The sequence below is a fragment of the Trachurus trachurus genome, assembly GCF_905171665.1.
Source record: "Trachurus trachurus genome assembly, chromosome: 6".
NCBI classification, from domain to species: Eukaryota; Metazoa; Chordata; class Actinopteri; order Carangiformes; family Carangidae; genus Trachurus; species Trachurus trachurus.
The window spans coordinates 20,026,870-20,051,330 of record NC_139897.1 but is presented as its reverse complement, the minus strand read 5'-3'; the positions used below and the strand labels follow the sequence as shown (position 1 = coordinate 20,051,330).

General features: G+C 44.6%; 1 protein-coding gene across 1 annotated transcript in view; it reads right to left on the bottom strand.

The window, feature by feature from the left end:
* mob2a (MOB kinase activator 2a) overlaps positions 1–14,812 on the bottom strand; it is a 62,664-nt gene extending 47,852 nt beyond the window's left edge. The window contains exon 1 of the mRNA XM_083974289.1: positions 14,085–14,812. Within this exon, the coding sequence (XP_083830415.1) occupies positions 14,085–14,101 (17 nt within the window). The 5' untranslated portion in view covers positions 14,102–14,812. The remainder of the gene's footprint in view (positions 1–14,084) is intronic.
* Positions 14,813–24,461: the final 9,649 nt, after the last annotated feature.

Genomic DNA, 24,461 nt, shown 5'->3' with positions numbered 1-24,461 from the left:
TCTACAAATGATCAAACTTGCATTTAAGACTGGCTAGTTACTGTCTGGCTTTGTTAGCCTGATAACTACTGCTTTTAACACCTGTAAGCCGTCTAATCGATGACCAATAACCTTTTATGGTCACATATTCCACAATGTAAACACAGAAAGATAAAAGGTGCCTCTCAAGAGTATGACTGGTGGTAAGTTACACATTTCAGGGAAACTTGTGTTGACAGAACATTTTGGCCATGATGATGAGAAGTCCTTCCTTCTCCTGGCTTCCTGGACTAGACTGTGCCAAAGTGAACTGCTGGCCTCGCTCCCACGCCTGGACTCTCCACATCATACCCCGTCTTCTTCACAGCCTTAAGCATTAACCAGGAGCCGCCTCGCTTCAAGACCGCCACTGATTAAAGGGGCTTTTACTGTATAGAGGCCGTGTTGTTGAGCAGGTCTAAGGCTGGAGGCCAGTGTTGTGAGATCATGGTAAACACCTATGCAAACACAAGACCATGACTGTGCTGCACCTCACGTGTGTGTATGTGTGTGTGTGTGTGTGTGTTAACAGCAGATAGCACACAGACAGAGCGTGTTCCCCTACGTGCCCCTCTGTAAGCCCTCAGTCAAACTTATCCGTGTTTACACACACACACACACTTCCTCAAGAGGATATCAGAGTCCTTATAGGGGTCAAATTCTCTGTTGTATGTCTTCTGTCCAGCCTTGAGCTTTTTTCTGCCTGAGTCCAGGGAGGCGCGCTAGTCAGCAGCTCCGATACGCTGACCCTAACCCCAGCAGCGGAAACCGGTGCGACCCTGAACGGAGCACCAACCTCCCTCTCTGTTCTCTCCATCTGCCTTCATTCCAAGTCAAACTCTTCCCCTCAACTCCTCCACATCCTTTTTTAGATGTGAAGCACCTCGTGGAGCAGGCTTGTTGTCAGCACACTCGCAAACTCACATGCTCATGTTTACCGAACGAGGACGTCTGTGTTGGATCTGCAGATGTGGATGTTGATGTTGCAGCAAGGCGAAGAGAGCAAAAGCTACTGCTATTTTAAAACACGTGCAGCCACATTAAAGAGGAACTATGCAGGATTTGTACCTTAACTCTGCTACATTTTTACCTTAATCTAACAGCTTTGGAGTAATTGCAATGGTTTAATAAATTACAATACTTCCACGAAAAACAACATGGCAAGATCAGCGTCCCAGCTCTCGTCCCCCAAACGCGCCCCATAACCTGTTATCTTTTGTTTATGGCAGATTAAACTACACAAATATACATGTCGTAACATCATACAGTATATGATAATAACGTTATGTACCACTCTATTGATTGATTTTTGCCGGGTTCCATGTAAACAAATGCACATGACCGGTAGGAGGGTTAGCAAAACAGTGGAAAAAGCAATTGGACTTGCATAGTTCCACTTTAAGAGAGCATTACCCAAAAAACATGTCCTTAAAAAAGAAAAGATCAAAGTGCATAATCAAACTGATAACAACTAAATCTGCTGCTGTTTATTTCCTTGGTGGAGAGGAGCTGCAGCTTTGAAACCTCTTCAGCCTGGGGTGTGGATGTGGTTGCTTTAAAAACATCAATTACACCGCCAGTCCTGGTTTCTAGATCATCATCATCATCTACATCAGAGCTACACCCACCTCCCCTCCCTCTATCTCTGTCCACATGCTGTCCCCCTATAGCCCCCCTCCTCCCCCTCCCCATGACTTGGATGTCATGGTGGCAGGAAGCTGAGGAGATGTACAGGCCATATGAACAGACCAGAGCCATATGGCGAGGGGCTTGTCAGCGGACACATATGAAACATATGGCTGCTGGTGCTGGCCTGTCAGCTATTAAGCCCGTTCTATCAGTCCCTTTAATCTTGCTGACCGCTTTGCCGCCGTTTAATTTCTTGCACAAGCCTCATCCACATGTGCTGCATGTATGTAGCTATGTATTCATCTTGGCCTCTGCCTCATGTCTATTCCTGGCACTTACTGGTTGTAAGGAGGAGCATGATGATAACTGTACAGTGTTTACTGGTAATTTGATGAACAAGGAAGTGAAAGCCTCACTCTTTCAATCACAAAGCTTAAACACGACACCTCCGTGACGCAGAAATCACATGAACAAGCTACAAAAGTGAGACGGACAAATGAAGAGAATGAGCGACACACTGTACCCAGTTAACAATCCGAGTTTTAAAGAAGGCAGTGCGGCTTATCATGACCTCTGTTCCAGTTCTCAGAAAAGAGAAGGAAACTCTTTACTGATTAAGTCGTTGCACAGCAAAAGGTGAAGAGAGGTAAACAAGGCAATCGGCACACACGCCTATGACATCACCTTCTACTTCCTGTCCAAAGCTGCTAAACAGGAAATTCACAGTTGACAAAAAAGAGCAGCCGTCTCCCTCTCTTCTCCCGTGCCTTCATATTCACATCTATCACGATGGTTGGTTATTAAGGATTCACATCATTGTCTGCACTTGACTGCTCTTTTCCTGTTCTTTATTCTCCTGTGTGTTGTCGGCACAGGCTCGGCTGCAGCTCCTGTAATCCCATTTAGACATGGTATCCATGACACAGGGGCTGATCCATATACGTGCACACACGCTTATACACAAAATAATGCACGATTGCACGACAGCCAGGGGGGGGGGAGGGGGTTGGTTGCCGATTAAAGGCAGATAAAGAAAAAAGCAGGGATGCTGAGGAAAGAAGAAAGTTTAAGGAGGGGGGGAAAAACGAGGCAGAGGAAGAGAAGAGCCTCGAGTACTGAGATGAACTTGGTTCTGGGAGGCGTGTGTGCATACTCGGCTTCCCTCGCCTGATGCAACGCAGAGATCTCTAATCCAATTACAGTTCAGACCAGCCTAGCGGCCTAGCCTCAGCCACCAAGGACAAACCTAGCTAGCTCACTCCACTGCCAGCAGCCCACCAGCTCTGGCTGCACAGATTTTAGCAGCTCACCGCTCAAGCTGAAGCCGAAGCTGAAGCCGAAGCCGAAGCCTCGCCCGAGGGTGCTGGCTACATCTTAGTGGAAAAATAAATAAATAAAATCACGCAGAATTAAAGGCTTCCTCCTCCAAGACAAATTACGGCCTCTTATCTCAGAGGTTGAATGAGGGCCTGATGTTCTGCTGGGAAAACACTCAAATCATTGTTTCAACATTTGGGGAATTAAAATCAATGAATAGAGGGTCTAGAATGGTTTCCAATAGGGTTTTATTTTATGTCTCTCTCTGTTGACTTTCTCCTGTTTCTGACCTGCATATGGCGGCAAACTCCATTTCTCCCTCTCTGTCACCAGCGGCCTGGGCCCCTGCTGTTAAATCTCCCTCTCTGTCCTCTATTGCAGACCTCTGCTGTTTCTAATCTAGCTCTCTGTGACCCACGTAGCCGCCTCCCATTTATCTCCATATCTCACCTATTGCCTCTGTGCCACTATTGTTTCCCTCCTTCCCTCACTCTTTACCCACAGTTTCTGTATTCTCCTGCTGCTCTTCCTCCTCATCAGCCACCCTCTCTCTCTCTCTCTCTCTCTCTCCTCCTCCTCCTCCTCATCTGTCCCCTCTTTCTTTTTCTCTGGTGCTTTCAATTCCCTATCTTCCTGTGTCTTTTCCCCCTGCAAGTCGCATCCAAGCTGTCTGTCTGTGCTATTGCCAATGTCAAGGAGGTTTTGTGGTTGGTCCCTTTTGTTTGTAAATTACCCGCTGGACAACTGAGAAACTTCTGAACTGATTTTTATAATAATGTGGGGAGAAGTCAGATGTGATGCAATCAAGTTTTGGTGCAACTACAACTGCCAGATATGATAATCACCAGCTTTGCCTGAAATAAAAGGAGACTGCAATAAAGTCAGAAGAAAACGAGGAGGAAGAAAGATTTCTTTTTAAAGTAACCCTAACAAAATAAACACGTAAAATAAATACATTGCATTTTTACAGAAGAATTTTTAGCATGACCTGTCAGACGCCAGTGATATTGATGTCTGATAATTAACCATCTGAAAACACACTCTCACTCTCTTAAACTGGCACATGTTTAAGATACTGAACAGCTGGACCACATAGCTTTTGTTGTGACTGTAGAGTGATGAAGCTGCCATGTTTATTAAAATGTTTGACCTGGCATTATGAATGTAAAACTACAATTTATTCTGAATCATTTAATAGGATTTAATACTTATTTTTTAGCTTCGCTTATTTGCATCATGGCTTCATGGATTTCTAGTAAAAATAAATAAATAAACACATTGTGCCTAAACATTAAAAGCAATCACATTATAATGTGGCTGGCTGGTGTGTAATGATAGAAGTCATGTTCTTGTCTCTTTATTGAGAAAATGCAAGTGTTAAGCAGAGATACCCTGAAAACAACCATGTGAACTGACAGGTTAAATATTCTTTTCTTAAAAGAACAAAAGATATTGTTTTACAGGATGAACTGGATCTGAAAGACACACGCCATCCACTGCCAAAAAAAAACACATGCATTCAACTGCTCTGCAGGGTGTCTTATGTGGGTGGATGGAAAAACAACCCCTAAATTCTGCTGCAGGGGGCTCCAACTTATTTTAGCTGATCTTAAGACAGCTCTAGCCGGCAGCAGTCTATGACTGTGATGATGTGTGACAGAACAGTGGCTGCTCCCAGGCCTGTGGCAGCCAGAGCTGCTTCTGGAGGAGTCACTGAAGTGCAGGGTCTTTGTTGCAAAATTTGGCCTGAAATTAAATAACATTTCCTGTTTTGATCAAAACCAAAATAAAAAAAGGGAGAGACCGAGAGAGAGAAAGAGAGAGAGAATAGCTGATTAGTCATAACTATTCTGCCCTCTGTCCCTCTTTTCTCTTCCTCTGTCCCTCTCTCTCCATCTGATGGCGGTGCCAGTTGTGTGTCCTGGGCCCAGCTGCCCAGAGCGTTACGAAAGAGTAAACACAGTCACAGCATGGTGCCGCTCTCCTGCCAAGTGAAATAGAGGCAGCACAGACACACACTCTGACACCGCGGGCCGCGCCAGCAGCTACACAACGGTGTGGCACAAATGATCAGAACACTGTCAAAGTGAACTCTGTGACAGAATGAACTGAGGGGAAGATCAATATATTTTCCAAATATATGGTCATATTATATAAATAACAACCACAGTCTATGGTGCATTTTATGTTAGAGATGTTCCGATGTCAATTTCCCCCTCCCTATACCGACTCCAATACTTGAGCTGTGGATAGGGCTGCCTGGGCTATAAATCGATATTATCGATTCATTCGAACGCATACTGTAAGTTTAGGTCAATTTGTTTGAATGAAAATCAGGTTTCTCTTTAACGTCTGCCATCGACGCTCCCCGCTGGGCTCCCGTAGTTTACAGTGGGCTCACCGAAGGCTTGTGCCAATCAATTGTCAGCAGCTGATTGCGAATGTCAGTAACAGTTTTAAGAGCGGTGACGGAGAAGTCCTGATGTGTGTAGTGTTAGTCAGAGCTAACGCAGATAACTGGCAAACAGATTCCTGTTTCTAATACACAAGGTATCGGATCGGTGTCTGGACTCCAGTACTCGCCCATAACGATGCCGGCATTTCCGGCAGCATCCGAGGCATTTCCTGTATCAGAATCGGAGCAACTCTAATTTTGGTGGTTACATTAACATATGTGTATCAAAGGCTGCTGGTGAAATGTCAGCATCGTGTGCTGTGTTGACACTGAAATGCAGCTTTTAAACAGGTCAGGACCCATTTGAGTGGGTGGAGAAGCGTCACAAGCTCCAGCCTGGTAGTGAGTTGGGTTGCATTTGCAGCCTCTTGATCCATTACAGTATTAGGTTGCATCATCCTCCTCACACTCACAGCAACTTGCCCTCAGGCTTTTTAAAACTTCATCTTTACCCCGGTGTTGAGGACGGTTCTGGACACAGCTGTGCATGCATTTGGATGCTTCAATTATCCAGTTTTTGCATATTCAGTGAAAGGCAAAGTGCCGAGTCATTCTGGTATCACGTTCGTATCTAGGCCTCTCCCTGCCTCCGCCTGGGAAGAGACGAGGCGTCTCCGGAGACAAACCTGAGAGTGGAGAAGCATTTAGTGAGGAGTGTGTCTACGTATGTGTGAGGTTTTTGTACCCAGGCTATTTGCTTCCTCACAAGACATTCAATAGAGCCTTTATATCTCCTTCACTGACTGATCTCCTTAAAAACTCTCCATGATACAGCATTGTGACTTCACGCCTCACTCTGAGCCTTTTCTTCAAACACCATGCTGCTTTAAAACGGCACCGCAACCCACCATAGATGTGTTGTTGTTAAGTTATAACACACAGACAGACAGACAGACAACAGTTCCTTCTGCATTGACTGCAAACACTTACACTCTACTGGGAAGCGCCAGAGCTACTAATCGTGCTTGTTACCGGATCAACTACTTGCTCAAGGTGTCATCTTCCTGTGAAACCCAAAGTCGCCGACACCTCTGACCCATGACAGGAGAAGCAGAGGAATCGGCTACTGTTGTTGCCCCACTAATAACCGCGCACTGATGAGCAGCGAACGCCGCCGAAAGTCAAAGAAGCGGGGCTGATGTCAGAGAGAGGAGCAGAGGACTCGTTTGATTGGACTCTATCCCTTCAGCTCTGCTTTGCTTACCGCACTGTACCTCACCCAAAGTCATATTAGAGCAGCATGATGGAGCTTGTGTGCGGTTTAACTCAGCATTGAGGCCGTGCTCCTCCTCCTGCAGGTTTAAGCTCTGAATATGCAGCGAACACCCTGCTATGTAGCTTTTTGTTGTTAAACATCTCTGGGAGAGAGGGCTGAGGCTGCCCTGGGCCCGTTCAACTCTGCCTCGCTTCTCTGCAGCGCAACCATCCAACACAGGCAGCAGCCAAGCACGCAAATGTCTCTGCACATCAGCATCCCAAAGGACAAGTGAGAAACGGAGAGAGAGAGAGAGAGAGAGAGAGAGAGTGTGTGTGTGTGTGTGTGTGTGTGTGTGTGTGTGTGTGTGTGTGTGTGTGTGTGTGTGTGTGTGTGTGTGTGTGTGTGTGTGTGTGTGTGTGTGTGTGTGTGTGTGTGTGTGTGTGTGTGTGTGTGTGTGTGTGTGTACAAAATGAGGGGAAGACAGATAGAGCAGGAGAGACAAACTGAGTCAGGGCGTGAAAGACAGAGTGAGTCGCAGGGTTGAAAGTAACTCAAGTGTCCTTTCAAGGGAGTAAACAAACCAACCAGTCTTCCTGTCATCCAGCCAGTCCCTCAGCACGGGCGCCGGGCCCCAAGGCCGGGGCCCAACTCCATCCAAGCAGGGCAGAGTTTATCTCAGCTCGGCCCGTATATAGAACCAGTGATGGGAAATATATCAATCTGGTCTGTACAGTTGATTGTAATCCATTAGAGATGATCAGATTTGGACTTTGAGCTTAAGTCTGGAGGATTTTGTGGAAAACAAAGGAAAAACGAGAGGTGCTAATTTTTGGTGGTGTTGCGCTGTGGTCAGCTGGATAAGATTTCCTCAGCTGGTATGTAAATAGAGGTGAACAAACTATTTCATTGTGTGCAGTTTATCACAATCAAACTGGACCACATTACATTGTGCCTGGGTTCCCTTGATCACTAGGTCTAAAAAAAACCCAAACTGTTTCAGAAATCCTAAAGCAACATCCTCAAATTTCAACTAGTTCAGTATATTCAGTTTATTAAGACACAGGGCAAAGAAAGGCAGCAAATAGGCTAGAATCAGCATCAAAATGATGACGGCTGATTGATTATCTGACTGATAGATTCATTGACCTACTGAGGTCTAGAGAAGAACCCTTGTCGAGACAAAAGACAGAAGCTCAGGCTCGCAGCCAGTCGGATTCCAGTTTAATAACGACCTCAGCTCCATCACCGACGTATAAGTCCATTACTGATTGAATTACTGGAAACTTAAAACTGTTTATGAATAAGTTATGTACCTAACACCGTCAGTCAAAGAAGGACGTCACTTTTGCAAAAGTAACTGATGTGAAACACGGGGTCATTTTTCCTCAAGGCCGCAGGTTGAGACACCGGGGGCCGACTGCCACCCACAATACCAGGCGAGTTTGTAAAACCACACCGCATTACCGACCGTTAAATGCTTAGCTGGCTTAAAGAACGGTCTTTAAACTCTTGGCCCCCGGGTGTGTGTGTGTAGTCGTAAAGCAACTTCAAAGTCAGACACAATAAATTGATTGTTAATAGAGAGGCCAGGGGTTCTCTCTGTTGGCCTCTGTTGCGAGTTCACGGCTCCTTCCTTCCCACACAGACACTGGGACCCTCTGGTGGGCTAACACAGCCTGTAACGCAGAAACGCTGTGGAGGATTGCAACGCTTCAAAGGAAGGAAGACAGACAAAGTCAGACCCCACCCTTGTCTAGACTGAGTAACGTGGTGGTGACAGCGCTGGTGCTGGTTAGTTTCTATTCTCCGGCAGGTGACTGGCTTTGAGATGATGTCGGCTCATCTGTCACAGCCTATTATCAGCCCTGCATCTGCGGTGTGAGCAGCGGAAGCAGCCACCTGGGTCGAGACTGTGTACTCTGTGTGTGTGTGTGTCCGTGTGTGTAGACGTTCCCAATGGCGATTTTGCACACTGTAACCCTGTCCTCGCACAACCTCAGCGCCTTATTTCCATGTCCACACACACACACGCATACACAAAGCCGTCAAAAACATAAGAGGGATATTATTCAAACCCAGACTCAGAGTGAAACTGCAGTCAGCTCAGCATCAGCCAAAATGCTACCGCAGCCTCTCTCGTGCTGCCGTTCAGGACCGCATGCAGGAATCGGTTGATATGTAAATACGGCACTGGCAGATTTGCAAGACTGATAATACTTTCATTTTTAGATTTCATAAAGTATGTTTGACAGATATTACGCTCTGTGGACTTAAGGTCGTTTGGAGTCGTCTAGTAGAGAACTTTGTATCAGATATGAAATAGCAAAGTAAATACATAAGTAAATACTTGAAAGGTTCTCAACATCTCAAAAACACACAGTCATATTTCAAATGCAATCCATCCCTTTGGTATACGGAGTGCCACTAAACAATACCAAGCTGCTCTACACCAGCCAGCCAGAGCAAGCAGAACGCCTCACTGCTAAAGCAAAGACCAAAATCCTGCACTCTAGTTGTTGGGATCAATCGCAAATTGATTCAAAATCCCCAAAAAATTACACAACAACACAATCGAAACTGGGACAGTAGAAGTTCATTTTCACAGCACTTTCTGTATCTCTGCTCACTTGTCTGCAGAAATGACATGTTGAGTTGGAAGCCTTTAATGGGGTTTTTTTCATAAGGCACCAACCTTTTAATGATTTGATGATGGAATTGGAAAGTTTCACGCCCATATATTAGTTAACAATTATCCAATATGTAAAGAATTAACAGCACTGTTATTACAGGAGCCCTATAGCTGCCAGATACCCGCCACCCACGCACTCACTTCAATACTATAAATATGATCAAACACTGCGAGAGAAAATGATCTCCGGCTATTTAGATTGCTCGGGGTTGAAACTGAGAAGTGGTCCCTGAGGTGCTCGCTCGCTACGTGCTTTTGAACTTGAAATACAGAATTATGCTGTACGCACATTTACATGACAGCTGTCTAACTGCTGGACCATGAGAAACTTGACACGAACAAACGGGGCCACAAAATTGGTTGAGAAAGTGCAACACAAACTACACGAGAACAATCACCCCAGTAAAAAGCTCCAGTAGGACACCAGATTACGTGGGGTTTCTTTTCTTCAGACGTGAGCCACACTGCTGAGAGAGACCAGACAGATGTGCCTCATGTAGGGGAAGTTCAACCTATAAGTGGTTCTTGTGAATTCCCCTTCTCTAACTTCCATCACCCGGAACTGTCTCTACTGTCGGTTTTTCATTTTTCAGAAATGAGAATTTGATATTTTTAACCCACAACAAAGGGGAAGAAACAATTACACACCAGACAGCAGGAAGGTGAGCAGCTGAAGCTGAGCTGTGTGTGCAGACAGAGTTTGGTCTCAGGGACACTTTCTACAATCTTAACTTTATACGGCTGTAAATGCTCTTTTGCATATAACAAGTTGATCCTCTGCTGATGTAGGCTACCGTCTCATAAATTAATGAAGTTCAGATACAAACCAGAGCTGAGATAATTGTTTAATCGTTAATTTATCGTAATTTTTCTGGAGAAATGACAGAAATTTGCTGGTTCCAGCTTCTCAGACGTACAGATAATCTGCTTTATTTTGTCTTATATTACGGAAAGTAATTAAATCCTCCTGGGTTTTGGACAGTTAGTCAGACGGAAAGAAAGAAGGCATTTGAAGATGCCTCGATTGGGCACCATGGGAAATCGTGATGGCCATTTCACTGACTAAAATGACTAACTGGAGAAAATAATTAACAGATTTACTGCTGATGAAAATACCAGTCTGTATTAGTCATATCAATAGATGCTGCAGTAAAAAATCAAGATCATATCTGATCAAAGAATAAGTAAACAAGAGTGTAAATTTATAACATAAGTGCCAACTTTCTGGACTTCGCAGTTTCCAAAACCCATCACTATGGAGACATTTCAGCTGGTTCTCTAGAAGTTTTGATGTCCAATTCCAGTATTAATAATAAAAACAACAACAAAGAATATCTTACCAAATACAAGAAACTGACAAAAACATCATGCCAGAAAAATGAAAGGATGCAACAAACAAGGCCCTCATTACTGGAATCTTTCATTACTTGCATTACTCAAGATAACGATACACTTCCTTCTACAGGTGATGCAGTGCGAGCTAAGTGTACATTAAATCCGACTCAGGTTGGGCCGCTCGAAGCAGCACTCCACTTATCCGCTGTAGTTTCCATTCTCTCGCTCTTCGCTCGGCATTACCAATCCATCACTCAAAAGCAAGGGGATTAAACATCTGTCAAAGCCTGCTCATTTCACCCAGCAGGAAGAGACGCATTTAGGCGTCGCGCATCTCCCCCGGTGATTTAGCGTCCTGTCTGTTTCTGAGTCCGGACAGATGAGGTCATACCGTTCTGAAATAATGCTCTCTGTCCAAAATTTTAAAAAGAAAACACACTACAGTGGAGAGGAGGAAGACGTGGCGTGATGGTGCACTAACGCATCTCGGCTCGGGGTTTTGAAGCAAGGTGATGATAGCGCTATTATACCAAGAGGTAGTTATCTGGAGCATCCTGCAGAAAGCACAGGGAAGATGTGTCTATTCTTGTGCATAAGCTCCCACATCACTGCTTCTTTCTATCTGTCCACCTTTAGGAGGCCGCTGTGAGCTTGTCATCTGCTGAAGAAGACCCTCATTTCAGAGCTTCATCCTTCCTATAAACGACACCACCCCGCCCCCACCTAATGTCCTCTTTATTTTTTCTTTAACCAACCATTCCATCAGACGCATTCATATCCCCTCCCTTCCTCTCTCTTCCTTCCTTCCTTTTCCATCTCAAAAACATATTGTGTCCCATTCCTCCATCCCTTTAGATCACCCTGCCTTTGCCCTCATCCATTTCTCCTTTTTCATTCATCATCTGTCTCCCCAAATCAGCTGCTTTCACCCCACCATCTCTCCTTCTTCCATAATCTCTGGCTCACTTTCCTCTTCCTCTTCCCCTCCTTCCTTCCATCAGTCCTGGCTGTGGCGTCCTTCACCCAGGGTCTGTATTCAGAGTGATTACACGCTTGGTTAACTCATTCATGGCCTCCACTCTGTCAGTGACGCACGCTGCTGGACACATGCCTGCTCTGCTCGCTCCCGATGCATTCAGCTCACCCGTATTATATACACAGTAGAAGGTGTGCAGGTAAACACAAAGTCAACACGCAAAATCGCCATCAGTGGGTGTGAAGCCAGGCACGCCTGACAGATGTCGGTATCCTGCTTCCGTCTATAGAAAAAAAAAAGATTCAGCAACTTTCTTAACATAAAGAGTGTGAATTAATATAACAAGATAATCCCAACTGTGAGCAAACACATGGTTCTTCACTTTCCTCACCTCCTCTCTAACACCAAGACGTAACTGGGTGTTGCTCTTGAATTCCTAACAGATCACTGAGCAAAGTTTTTTGTCTGACACTGACAGCACCAACTGTCGGGGCGAAGATGTTATTATTATTTCATGTTGGTGACTCAGACAAAATGGAAAAGGAGGTTAAGATCTATTAATCACATTTACAACTGAGGAGAACTGATGCAACTTGAGACAAGTCAATGCAAGAACCAGTTTGCAGAACCAGGAAAACAAGTGTCAGCAGGAGAAGGGAAAAAACATGACGAAAAAAAAAAAAACTTTAAGAGCGCATTCAGGGCGAACGCCTCGGTCAAAACGGCAGATTTCTCTTTGGTTATGCATTTGGATATTCAGATATAATATTCATAAAGGTTGGATGATATTTGAAGGAGATGGTAGAAGTCTATGAGGATAAAAAATGAGCAACAACAACACAGATGAGTGTTGAACCATACACTGGAAGTTGTTTTCTTTCAGTTCAGTATCTATGAATGGGAAAGAGTCTGTAAAGACAGGGTGCTGCTTTCTAAACTAATCAAAAGTCAATGAGGGTGGATGTCTCTCGAACAAGCTGCTAATCAGATAGACTGGCCACTGGGATCCAAAACAGATCCTCCTGGGCAGAGGTAACATTTAGTAAACAGTGGTGGCAGCTGGCTGGTTTTCCACTTGGTGGGGGTAAGCGTCATGAGGGGGCGACTTTGTTTGTTATCTCTCAGCCAAAATGTCACAATGTGAAGAAAACACCCCCGACATCAGGCCTCCACCCTCGCTCAACCATGATCTGCTTGTGAAGTGCTACCTGATAAGCAAGTCGTGAAAAGGAAAATAATGACTTCACAAAGGCACACCTTACTGTGCAAGTCCAAACCTTGTGTGTTACGCCAAAGGGCTAATTTGGAAAGGTATCTGAACTCACATTCACAGTAATGAAACTAAAGCTTAGCTATGTGCAGGTAGTAAAAAAAACACACCTTGCACTGTGACCTCAATGACTCCCTTCCTCTCCCTCTCCTTACAGTCAAATATGACTTACGGCCCTGACCTGACAGTAGTGCCTTAAGTTTGCATAGCAAATACTGTAGGTGAGTAAATGCAAGATAAGACACATCAGTTCTTCAACAGCAGACTGGGCTGACGGGCTTTGGGATGTTTCTCTATCATGCACACTGATGATGTCATAGCTTAATCCTAAATACAATGATCCTTTATAACCTTTGCAGCAGGTGTCATGCTGAGACATGTAGCCTATCATTATCCGTAAAAACTAAACACACACGCATCTTACTGAACACCTTATAAGTGTTGTGTATCTTTGTGTTTTCTATTAAAATCTGTCACTGCAGTCCCCCAGCATCTGGCATGGTGTTTACATACAGGGCATCTATCCATCTCACAGGTTATCAGAGGTGTTTAGCCGACTACATCAGTGAGCTCGGACATTATATCAGGTTAGATAAGCAGGTTAGCATGGCTGCTAACCTAAGACCGGCGCACCTTGCACAGGAAATAAAAACTAAAACCGGGTACACACACACACACACACACACACACAGACACAGTCAGCCGCGTTAGCCAAACTGACTGCTGACAGGCTGCTAACGTTAGCCCCCCCTCTTTTTTTGCTGTGCTCACTCATTCCTATAAATAAACTTCCTGTATTAAAAATATTCCCACTGCCTAATGTGGTCGCTGCTGCTATCGGTGCCCAAAAATATCAAATAAACCACCTGGCCGCGCCGTGCATCAACAACATATAGGTCGGTCGGGTTGAACCGCTGCAGGGATGAGCGTTGCTACCAAGCTAGCAGCGCAGCAGCAGAGCTAAGAGGAAAAAAAGCTACGCTGTCGCTGGGGCAACATGCTACCCGATTTACGCGTAAAAAGTGGAAATTGAACAGTGTTCAGGGGCGACAGAGCAACCTTCAAACCCACCGAGCCGTGGGTTGTTTGTAGCCAGCTGCGCAGTTGACCTGTCATGTCAGATGAGAGCAAGCTAACTAAGTTAGCTCGGGCTAGTTAGCCGTGTGTGTGTGTGTGTGTGGCTGTAACGTTACTCACCCCATTAACCAGTCCATGGTGCTGGCTGGCTGCTTGGAGCTGGCTCAGGAGCTAACGTTAGCAGGCAGGCAGGGGGATAAATCCACCAGGAGGCTGGAGCTGGAGGCGAGGCGACCCCCCGACTAGTCTTGTCTTATCCAGCCACCACCCTGGCTCCCTGGTTGCCCCCTCCCCGAGTCCCGTCGCTGTTGTCCCCCGCCGCGGGGCCTGTGTCTCTCCTCAGTCGCTGGATGGATGGAGGGAGGGATGGATGGATGGATGACTCCCGCCGGTGTCGGTCAAATGCAAACAAACAACCGCTTAAACTTTGAGCGATTGTCCTTGTTTTGATCCCCTAGCAGCAGCAGCAGCAGCAGCAGCAGCAGCAGCAGCTAGGTCGGATCATGAAGTGGCAAGTGGAAGGAGGAGCAGCACAGTCAGTCAGATCGGTCTGTTAGCTGGTAGCGGGAACGCAGCATTGATGAGTGACTTTGAGCTACGGAGGAGAGCCGAGCCGAGCCGAGCCGAGCTGAGCTGAGCTGGTGGTGGTGCAGCAGCGATGATGTGGGCCCACACCCGGAGGAGTCGTGCGGGTGTCTGTCTGTCCGGTGTGTGCAGTCAAGTGTCGCCGAGTGAGGGTTGGTGCAGTTGGGGGTGCCGCTGGTCAACCCCCCGTAACCTCTGTCATGAAGCCTTGTATGGCTGCCGTGCTGCTGCTAGCTGACAGCCTGAACCTCCTCCACTGTGGAGCCGCTCTCTCTCTCTCTCTCTCTCTCTCTCTCTCTCTCTCTCTCTCTCTCTCTCTCTCTCTCTCTCTCTCTCTCTCTCTCTCTCTCTCTCTCTCTCTCTCTCTCTCTCTCTCTCTCTCTCTCTGTGAGCGAAGTCTAAAATCGGAGTCCGGAAGTAAACACAGACCCGACCCACTCTGAGTGCAGTCAGTCTCTCCTGTGCGTAACATGCGTGTAGTGTAAACGCAAGGGGGCTGTCTGTCTGTGCTGTGGACATGAAGGCAATGGGATATGTAGTTAAGCAGCTCAGGTGAGAAGATAAAGTCAGACACACTTGCTGTCGACTTGTAATTATGCCACCGTATATTAGACTCTAACATAAACTCAGGTAACATTTATGAGGAAACTGTGAGGATTGATGGGTCATTTAAAAACAAAATGTGTGTTATGTCAAATGTTTGAAAGAGAAGAAGAAAAAAGATGAATGAGTCCTAATACCATGGCACAATAACAGTGAGTCTATCGGGTTCACAAATACACACTGCCACAATTTAAATGAGGAGGGAAGAGGAAGCCCTCTTAATAACCAACACACTTAATAGCTTTGTTGTCACTCCTTTAATTTTTTCATATCTAATGCATTTAGGATTGATTGATAGCTTCAGGCTTTCCAAACCAAGGCAGCCCTCACAGTCCAGGGTTTACTGCATTTCCAATAGGTGTTTGTAATTTGATTAATTGCACGTGTCATTGGGATTTGTGCAGTGTGTAAAACACATAATTCAAAGAGCTTCATTTGTTTGAGTTTATTGTACCACAGGGAAACCTTCGGGCCAGATGGTATCATCCCACTACTAACTGATTTGAGGTCAGCAGGGAGGTCAATAGGAGCCCTACAGCAAATGACCCAGGGCCCGCTAGTTATTTTAGCCTTCTGTAATTTCCACCTTTATGATACATAGAGCAGAAATAACCCTTCAAATGAAACCCAGAGAAAATGTCTAGTGTGGCCATAAGTCTCAACAGAGAGGCAGTCATGTGCAGTGACCCCTCTGTGCAGGCACCGCAGTTACAGTAATGAACAATATATCAGTGGCTAAATTATTATACAGTGTCAGCCATTGTTGTAGGCTACTTGTTCTCCAAAACGGACTGCCCCGACAGAGGTAACTATGTTTTATGTTGTAATTGTGTTTAACTACATTGTTTTACAGTGTGCTTCCTTCAGTGATCACATACTGCATCTTCCATTCTACACTTCATTGACCCAGACAAGATGATAATTGATCAGTTTAGGTAGATTTAGATTTTGGCAAAAGACACTTGATCTGCTGTCTGTCTGTGAGTTCATCTGCCTTGCTGGTTTATGCTACTTTACCACTTTAGTCACATTGTACATCGAAAATAAGTGCTAAACCAGTTGAATAATCGATCAACAGAAAAATAATCACCAGCTTTTGATGATATTGAGCCAAAAATTAGGATTTGTTTCTATTCAGTTTTTGTAAACTATACTACTATATTTAAGCTGGAAAATAGTGATGGGAATTTCTCACTATTTGGTAACGTTCTGTTACGTGAACAATAACCCACTGATCATGAAAGTAATGCCATTTGTATCGCTTTTACAATATATAAAATACAAAATGTGATTTAATAACAGTGCAGTGATCCTCATCATTTGCCTTTCATTTCCAAGTTGGGTTCTATAATTAATCACATAATTCATAGCCTATATATATATTATAGCCTGCTAGGGATGAATAAAGTATTCTCTATCTATCTATCTATCTCTATATTATATTGCACCTGCCTAAACCTCAACTCTTGCCGAATCACTGTATACAAAACATCTTTTTATAGCTCCTTCCCTTCTCTCATTCTCTGCTCTCTTTCACCCATTTCCCTCTTTAAGAAAACCATCAATCAAGCAGATGCAGCTCGCAAAGATGCGTTTATGCTCTGCAAAAATGACTGTTCCACCCCTATCTCTCTCTGTCTGTCTCTGTCTCTCTCTCTCACTGAGAGACCATTAGAGCAAGACATACGATCGTCATCAACTCCCAACATTCCTCTCTTTCCTCTTCATTTTCTGTCTCACCCTCTCTTTACTTCCTCTCCCTCTCCCTCCTCTTCCATGCTCCACTGTGCATCTCCAGGCTTCTATAAATAACAGTAGCACACAGGCACTGAGAGGGCATTCAGAATAGGAGCCCTGTTAACAGGAGGCAGAGCCACATGATTGGCTCGTGGAAACCCCAGCGCCCTGCCGGCCTCCAATCATTTCACAGACAGGCGGAGTTACAGTGATGATCGACAGGACGCAGCAGACAGGTCAGACCTGCATGTAATACTGTTATCAGCCACACAAGGGCAGTATGGGATGATTGTTGACACTGACTGGGGCTGTGCTGCTGACACTACAATGACCTTAACTGCCAGTATTTTTAGTGGAAGTTAAACACAGAAAAGGTCAGTTAGAGATACTAATACCTCTGTTTATGTGATACTAAATATGTCTCCTAAAACTCACTCTGATCAGTGACCAGTCTTTCCCCCTCACTTCAGTTGAAAATCTTCACTGATCGGATTATAATCATGATTCTTATATGTGAATAAACATCAGAGTAACAGTTTGAATACATACACGTTGAAAACATGTAGAGAACTTCCTTACACATGCAGGTTTAAAGTAGGCATTATCTCAACAACATACAAAATTGTTGCAACTATTAACTAATAACAGCAGTGTCTCAGAATGAATAATCAATGAATTGGCCCATCCCAGCTGTAATCAATACATTCTTAATAAATTCTTATTTAGTATCCACATTTCAATATGTTCCTCTAAAGGCCTGAGGTGATCAAATTTAGGCCGATTTTTACAAACACAAAAGCAGCTTTCATTAACTTAATTTAGAAATAGCGTCAGGTCTTTTTTATATACTTTATATTAAATCTAGCTAGAGTTTGGTTTAAAGTATCCCAGCATCGAGATACTGAATTCCTGAATTGTGAGATTTCTGCCTCCACTGCCCAAATCAATGGAAGTTGTTTATTGTATTTGAAAAATGAAGAACTCCAGCAGCAGCTCCACCTTCGTGTCTCAAATGAAGACAAAAACCACCCGTATTATGAACAGGCACTGAAAACATTCAGATATGTGACCGTTTATGTCATCAACATCATCTGTGACACCTGTGATTTCCTCTCCCCTCCGTCCTCTCCATGAACTCTTCACACAACACCCACGGTTTTGGTCACGCTCCCATCACCAAACTCACAACAGTGTGCCATGTGCATGTCACCCTGCAGCGACCTAAGACCAGCCCAGTGGACGATGTTTACCTCTCACAGGGACAGAAACCCGCAGTCTGTCGTCAGCACTGGTGCCAGAGATGAGCTGTGTGGGAAAACAAGCCGAGCTCTGGTCAGGTGCTCGTCTGAGTTAGGCCAAGGTCACTTCCTGAAATCCATCCGCTCGTCAATACCGAGCCATCCAGGGGTCGATATGTTCCCATTTCACATCATCCCAGTCGGCGCGGCACATGAGACAGCTCTGCGTCCAGTATCATAGCCAGACTGAGAGATACCAGCAGTGGATGCAAAACAACTATGCAATCTGACAGCACTGCACAATGTTGGTGACATTGTGTGTGTGTTTCATATACTGAATGAATGGGGAAAGCACAGTGTATCTAAGAGTCCACTTTCACTGCATGCAAAAGAAAGGCACAATCTCACATTATTAGCTTACTGTTGCAACACCATTGCCTTGGCCTTTCAACAAGTCCCGTGGAGCATGGGAGAAATGTGTGACCCCTATGCATTACACACTGTTATATACCTGCAGCATGTTGACACGTATAATAGGTAATTGTGTCTATCAAGCCACCATCTCCGTGTCACAGTGTTTGTGTTGAGAGTGAATTACAACCTGCTGAGTATTTGGAGCATAGCGGTCACTGTGATCCACACACAACCTCACATACACTTGTGCTATCAAGATAAGGAAGAGAAACCCTTAGGCCTCTTTCTTTATTTAAACCCAGGTAGAGAGAGATTAGACATGGTGTCAAAACAAAGCACACACACACACACACACACACACACACACACACACACACACACACACACACACACACACATACACACAAACAAAAACACTGCATACCTATGGATCAGCTCAGTGCAGCCAGAGTGAGTGAGGCATTGGCTGCAGCATGACTGATATGATTTATTCATAGCTGGCAGCGGTAACTCAAAAAGCCATTAGGAGGCATTAAAACGGAGACACCTCACATTACTCTTGCATGAATAATAAATGCTTAATAGATGCAGTGAGGACTGCGTGTGCATGTGTGTGTGCGTGTTTGTATTTTTTTTACATAGATTGCACAACGACTAGATGCAACATCTGTTTGTTTTTTAAAAAAAATTACTCTTATGATGCCCATGCTAATAACAAAGCTGAAGATAAACAATCGTCATCATTAATATTTAATCCTAGATAAAAAAAAATAAAAGTAATTTGTCTGTGGATAACAGCTGAAATGTTGACATGAAGCAGTTTTGTTCAAAACTAAAGCATAAAACTTTTTTATGTGTACATGTGTGTGTGGGTGTGAAGCATTTTTACCGTTAACAGTCTGATCTCATTTCTGATCGGTTCATTTTCAGTTTCTCAATAATGATTACATGATATAAGGTGATGATAATGGCTACTTGCATGACTGGGTTTCATATTGTCAGCACCATCGAGTCTGCCTGCCTCTGTGTCGATTCAGTATATAATGTGTGTGTGTGTGTGTGTGTGTTGTGTCATTGCTGGCTCCACACTGACGGCTGATGTCTTGCTGTATGAGTCAGTCTTAGCCACATTACTCATGTCTGCAGACCTACCTGACTCCAGCGCTCTAGTCATAGAAGGAGGGATAGAGGTGGAGGAAAAGAAGGGGATGGGTTTGAAACTGCAGACGGAGGTTAAACTGGGTGTTGTTGTTGTGAGGAAGGATGGGGAGCTGTGGGGTGAGGGAGGAGAGAAGGAGGCAGTTGAAACGGATTTAATAAAAAAGGGAGAAGCCAGAAACCAAGATGATCTGAAGAAGGCACCGAAAGCCATTTAGGAGAAGAAGTTGCAGCACATGGTGCACAGTCTTGCCTCCGGTGCATCCAAGCAATAATCTACTGAACAGTTAAAGCACGCTGTTTTAATGCACTCAATTTTCCGTGAACACAAGTGATACAACCCCCACCCCCACCCCCCTCAATGTTTTCACGCAAATCAGACATGAAGTCATTTTCAGCCAGAAGCAACTCAACAGAAATAGCTTGCATGTGGCTCTGAGGTCATAGGCAGAGAGAGGAGGAATGATAACAGAGGAGCAGCCACAGACGTGTGTGTCAGCAGCGAGCAGCAGTCTGCTGGGTAAAAGGTTCAGCCTTTGTCTTAGCAACATACAAGTCAACATGTCTGTGCATTTTTTAAACCAGTCCTCCACAAACAACAGTGTAGACAGTGGAAATGGTCTTTTGTTCTTCCAGACAGGTCTCTTCTGTGAAGGTGTTATAGAGTTTTATATGGACAGCTTAGAAGGTTCATTGGTATTTTGACAATTAAGAATATACAAATACTTAAATAAATATGTATTTTTTATATTTTGTCGAATGATTGTTGTGAATTTCTAGCCAAATATCATCTTACAAATTGGCATGGTGATATAGGTGACACATGTTAATGTTCTATATCATTTTTATGAGGTGGGGTGGGGGGTGGCGGTTAAAAACAATTAAAAAACAATATTGTCAGCCATATGTTTGACAAAAGAAACACAAAGATGTGACATGTGAACACCAAGGTGAGATGCCATTAGATTTGATAGGTAAAGATAACAATGAAAAGTCCCTATAGCAAAAGTAGTTGAAGATTATCTATATCATGTTTCATGAAGAAGTGAATAAAAGATCATTTATCTGAGACGCTGAGGTTTGTTGGAAGGAAAAGTGAACAATTATGACTAAACTTGATCTCCAAACCCCTGGAAACAGAACAGACAAAAATAGGCTGAATACTCTATTCAAAGTGTCAAGTACAATTACACAAGATTACTGTAAAAAAAAAAACTCATAAAGGATCATTCCAGTGGATCACCTTTGATTTCAAAGGCTGTGGAAGAAGAAAAGTATTAAACAAGGGCACTAGCTAGGGCAGTGAAAAGTGCACTTTACGCAACCTGAGGGGAAACTATTAACACTTACGCATGTGTCACCACCAAACCTGTGATTATGGTCGTTGGTGTGGTGAGGCAGCGTCTGACCTTGTGTCAGTATAGTGCCATATTCACCTGAAGCACTGTCTTCTTGTGTGGTGGTCCAGGATGTGGCTTTTGGAGGTGCAGACGCTGAGATATGGGATATGCTCTGCTGTGTTGCAGGAACAATGTGTGTGTATGTGTGTGAGAGAAAGAAAGAGAAAGAGAGAGAGAGGGAGGGAGCATGTCAGTGCATTGATGGGAGAGAGAGAGAGAGAGAGAGAGAGAGAGAGAGAGAGAGAGAGAGAGAGAGAGAGAGTTGCAGTTTGTTCCACCGTTAGAAAGACAGAGACAGATGTCAGCACCAACAGCTGCTTTAGTCAGCACTTTGGCTCATACATACACTCACATGCACACGCTCTCCGATGGTGAGGAGGCCATGCATACACACAGTGGACAGAGAGGAGACGCTTTCTTTCTCTCTCTTTCTTTTTTGTCCATTCATTTCGTTTCATCCCTGAAAACAGAAGCTAAGCGAAACCTGAGCACTGACGGACTGATGCTCATTCAATCCGCTGCTGCCGGTCCTGACGCGTGGGACAAAAGTATTGATCGCCTCTCTCACCTTCCTGTTGGGGGACAAACCCCCGAGCTGCTGAGGTTGACTGGCAGCCAGCAGTAGGTGGCAGCAGTCAGTTGCGCAACACCTGCCTGAGCAGCACCGGCTGTCTGTCTGCCTGCTCTCTGGTGCTGCTTGGTGCTGCTTGCTGCTTGTATTATAAACCTCTCCACACCTTTTATACATGGAAATTATAATTAACCTGTCTTTGTGGTTTTATGAAAATCAATCAGGTGGAGCTCTAATTGCTACAATGACTCATTTCTGTGAGCACCTCTGTTGTTGTTCATATCTAAGGCTCCAGTCTACACAGCATGCCCCTCGCAGCCGCTCTTTGTTTTCCAGTGATTTGCCAGTCTAGACACCCCCTCTCGTCTTGCTGTAACACTGCGGTGTGTAACACACAGGTGGCCATGACAACGCTAACTGCATTAAACTGGATTACCTGAGGCCTGCTGAGCCTCGGAGCCAGACGGGGATACCTCCCTCACCACAGGCCTCACACACTCACACACACACACACACACACACACACACACAGGCAAATACTCCTGCACTAATGATCTCCCTGCGTCCATTTATTTTAGCTCATTTCACTGCTGTGCGTTGTAATTCATGCTGAAATGAAGGCAGTCATGAATGTGCTTATGGCTGCACGAGGGCAGCAGCAGGATATTGGACACATGTTTGTACCAAGACTCTTTCCGTGCTGGCGTAGAGGAGAGGGGAACTACCAGAGGCTGCTGGCCTGGGCCTCTCAGCACTGCAGAGATCTACTTTTTGCCCACTTGCGTGAGAGATGGATAGGGATGAGAGAGAGGTTAGAGAAGAGGGAGACAGACAGACAGAGAGAAATACTAGGACGAGCAGGCTGCCAGACTACAGGGTTATATAAGGACAAGAGGTTTCCATGGAAAAAAAGGGCAAGAAATGCTGTTTGGAGTCAGTCATCGCTGGTGACGCGTGGAAAAGTGTGGAATGCTGTGCTGACGCAACTTTCGAGCAGCAAGCGTGTGTAATGAGTGTGTGTTTGAGATAAAAGTGTGTGAAAAGGAGCAATGCAGAGTGAATAAAGAGAGTAGGAGAAAGTAGGCATGTTCTGTCTGTGCATGTGTGTGTGTTGTGTGTGTGTGAATGCACTTTGGATGCGTGCGTGAGTGGAAAAGCGAAGAGTACCGTTAGTTCGCCTGCTGACGTAACGGTTCCTAACTGTTTCCATATAGAAGGCCTGAGACCAGGCGCCAGGCAGACCCTCAGCATGGATGTGTCTGGTACCCATCAGCCACCATGAGAGGAAGGATACACACACCCCAACACTCATGCACACATGCACACTCACACATTTGCAACACAAATAGACGCATACATAGATTTACAGAGATATGGTTCAATTAACGTGACATATACTTAACCTCATATGCACAAACATACATAGATAAACTCCTGCATGCTCCATCTATGACACACACACACACACACACACACACACACACGAACACACACACAGGCAAGCACAGTACATTCATGAAAACATGCACGTACACAGCATACACACACGTCACAAATTAGGGAGGACAGACCTCACTAACTTTGATGCTTAAAGACCGATGCTGCTGCTCTACAATCATCATTAAAAAATCTATGATGGTGAACCAGGCTGCAGGCTAAGTGTGACTTTAATGTATCAGTAATTAACAAAGCACATGTGCACTATCCAGGTTACTTTTAAGTTTTGGGGTATGTTTGTGTATTCACTGTCTTTTCTCAGTCTTAAAGGGAGAATTCATTTTTTATGACGAAGGGTTGTGTGAGGCACTCATGCAAAGTCAGTACAGTACCTGCAGTGCATTAGGTTCAGCATGGTCCCAGTTAGAGAGACAACCAGGAGCACCAGCAGACTATAGAGCTGTGTGCAGCTGTATATGAAGCCATTAGAAATAACTGTTTTTAGACATTTGGAAAATGACCATATCTGTTTAAATGTATGCTTTGTGCAGAATGGTTTCAGTGTTTTAACTCATCCTGACTTGTAGAATCACATATGCAAAGGTGCACACAATCTGTTCGTACCTGTCTACAGACATGTACATTAAAATTAACATACTAAACATCTCATATACATGCATAAAAATACACATGCACACATAGAAATGTATCAAAAACACATACTTTCTTAATATGCACATGCAGGAATTTATATTCTTTAGCACTGACTGTGATGCTGTGAGACTTTCCCATATTTGTTTTAGGAAAAGAAATCATGGGAATTGAAGAGGCACTCTGACTGGTCAAGATATAAATAAAAACGTTTTAAAAAGCAACTAAACACTGCATTGGAAAGCTATTTGAAGAAGTACAGTACATTGGCAATAGGAAACCTGCATAGAAGTGCAGACTTCAGCACAGTGAAGGGGAGACTGTAGATGGGCAAGTTATCCGAGATGCAGATCCATATAATACGAGCTGAGGGCACCTTGAACACCCACACATGCCCCCCCCCCCCCCCCCCACACACACACACACAGAAGAAGCATATTGTGGTGGGATTATCCATTGTGATCCAGGTGATAAATACACACAGCAGCATGTGGGGCAGGCCGTTCATTATAAAGAGAATGAAAGTGAGAAAGTGGGATTTACTATGTATCCTATTACCGTGGTGGTGGTGGTCATGTCAGGGAGAATTCCCATGATGGCCATGAAATAAAGACATTCTCACACACACACACACACACACACACACACACACACACACACACACACACACACACACACACACACACACACACACACACACACA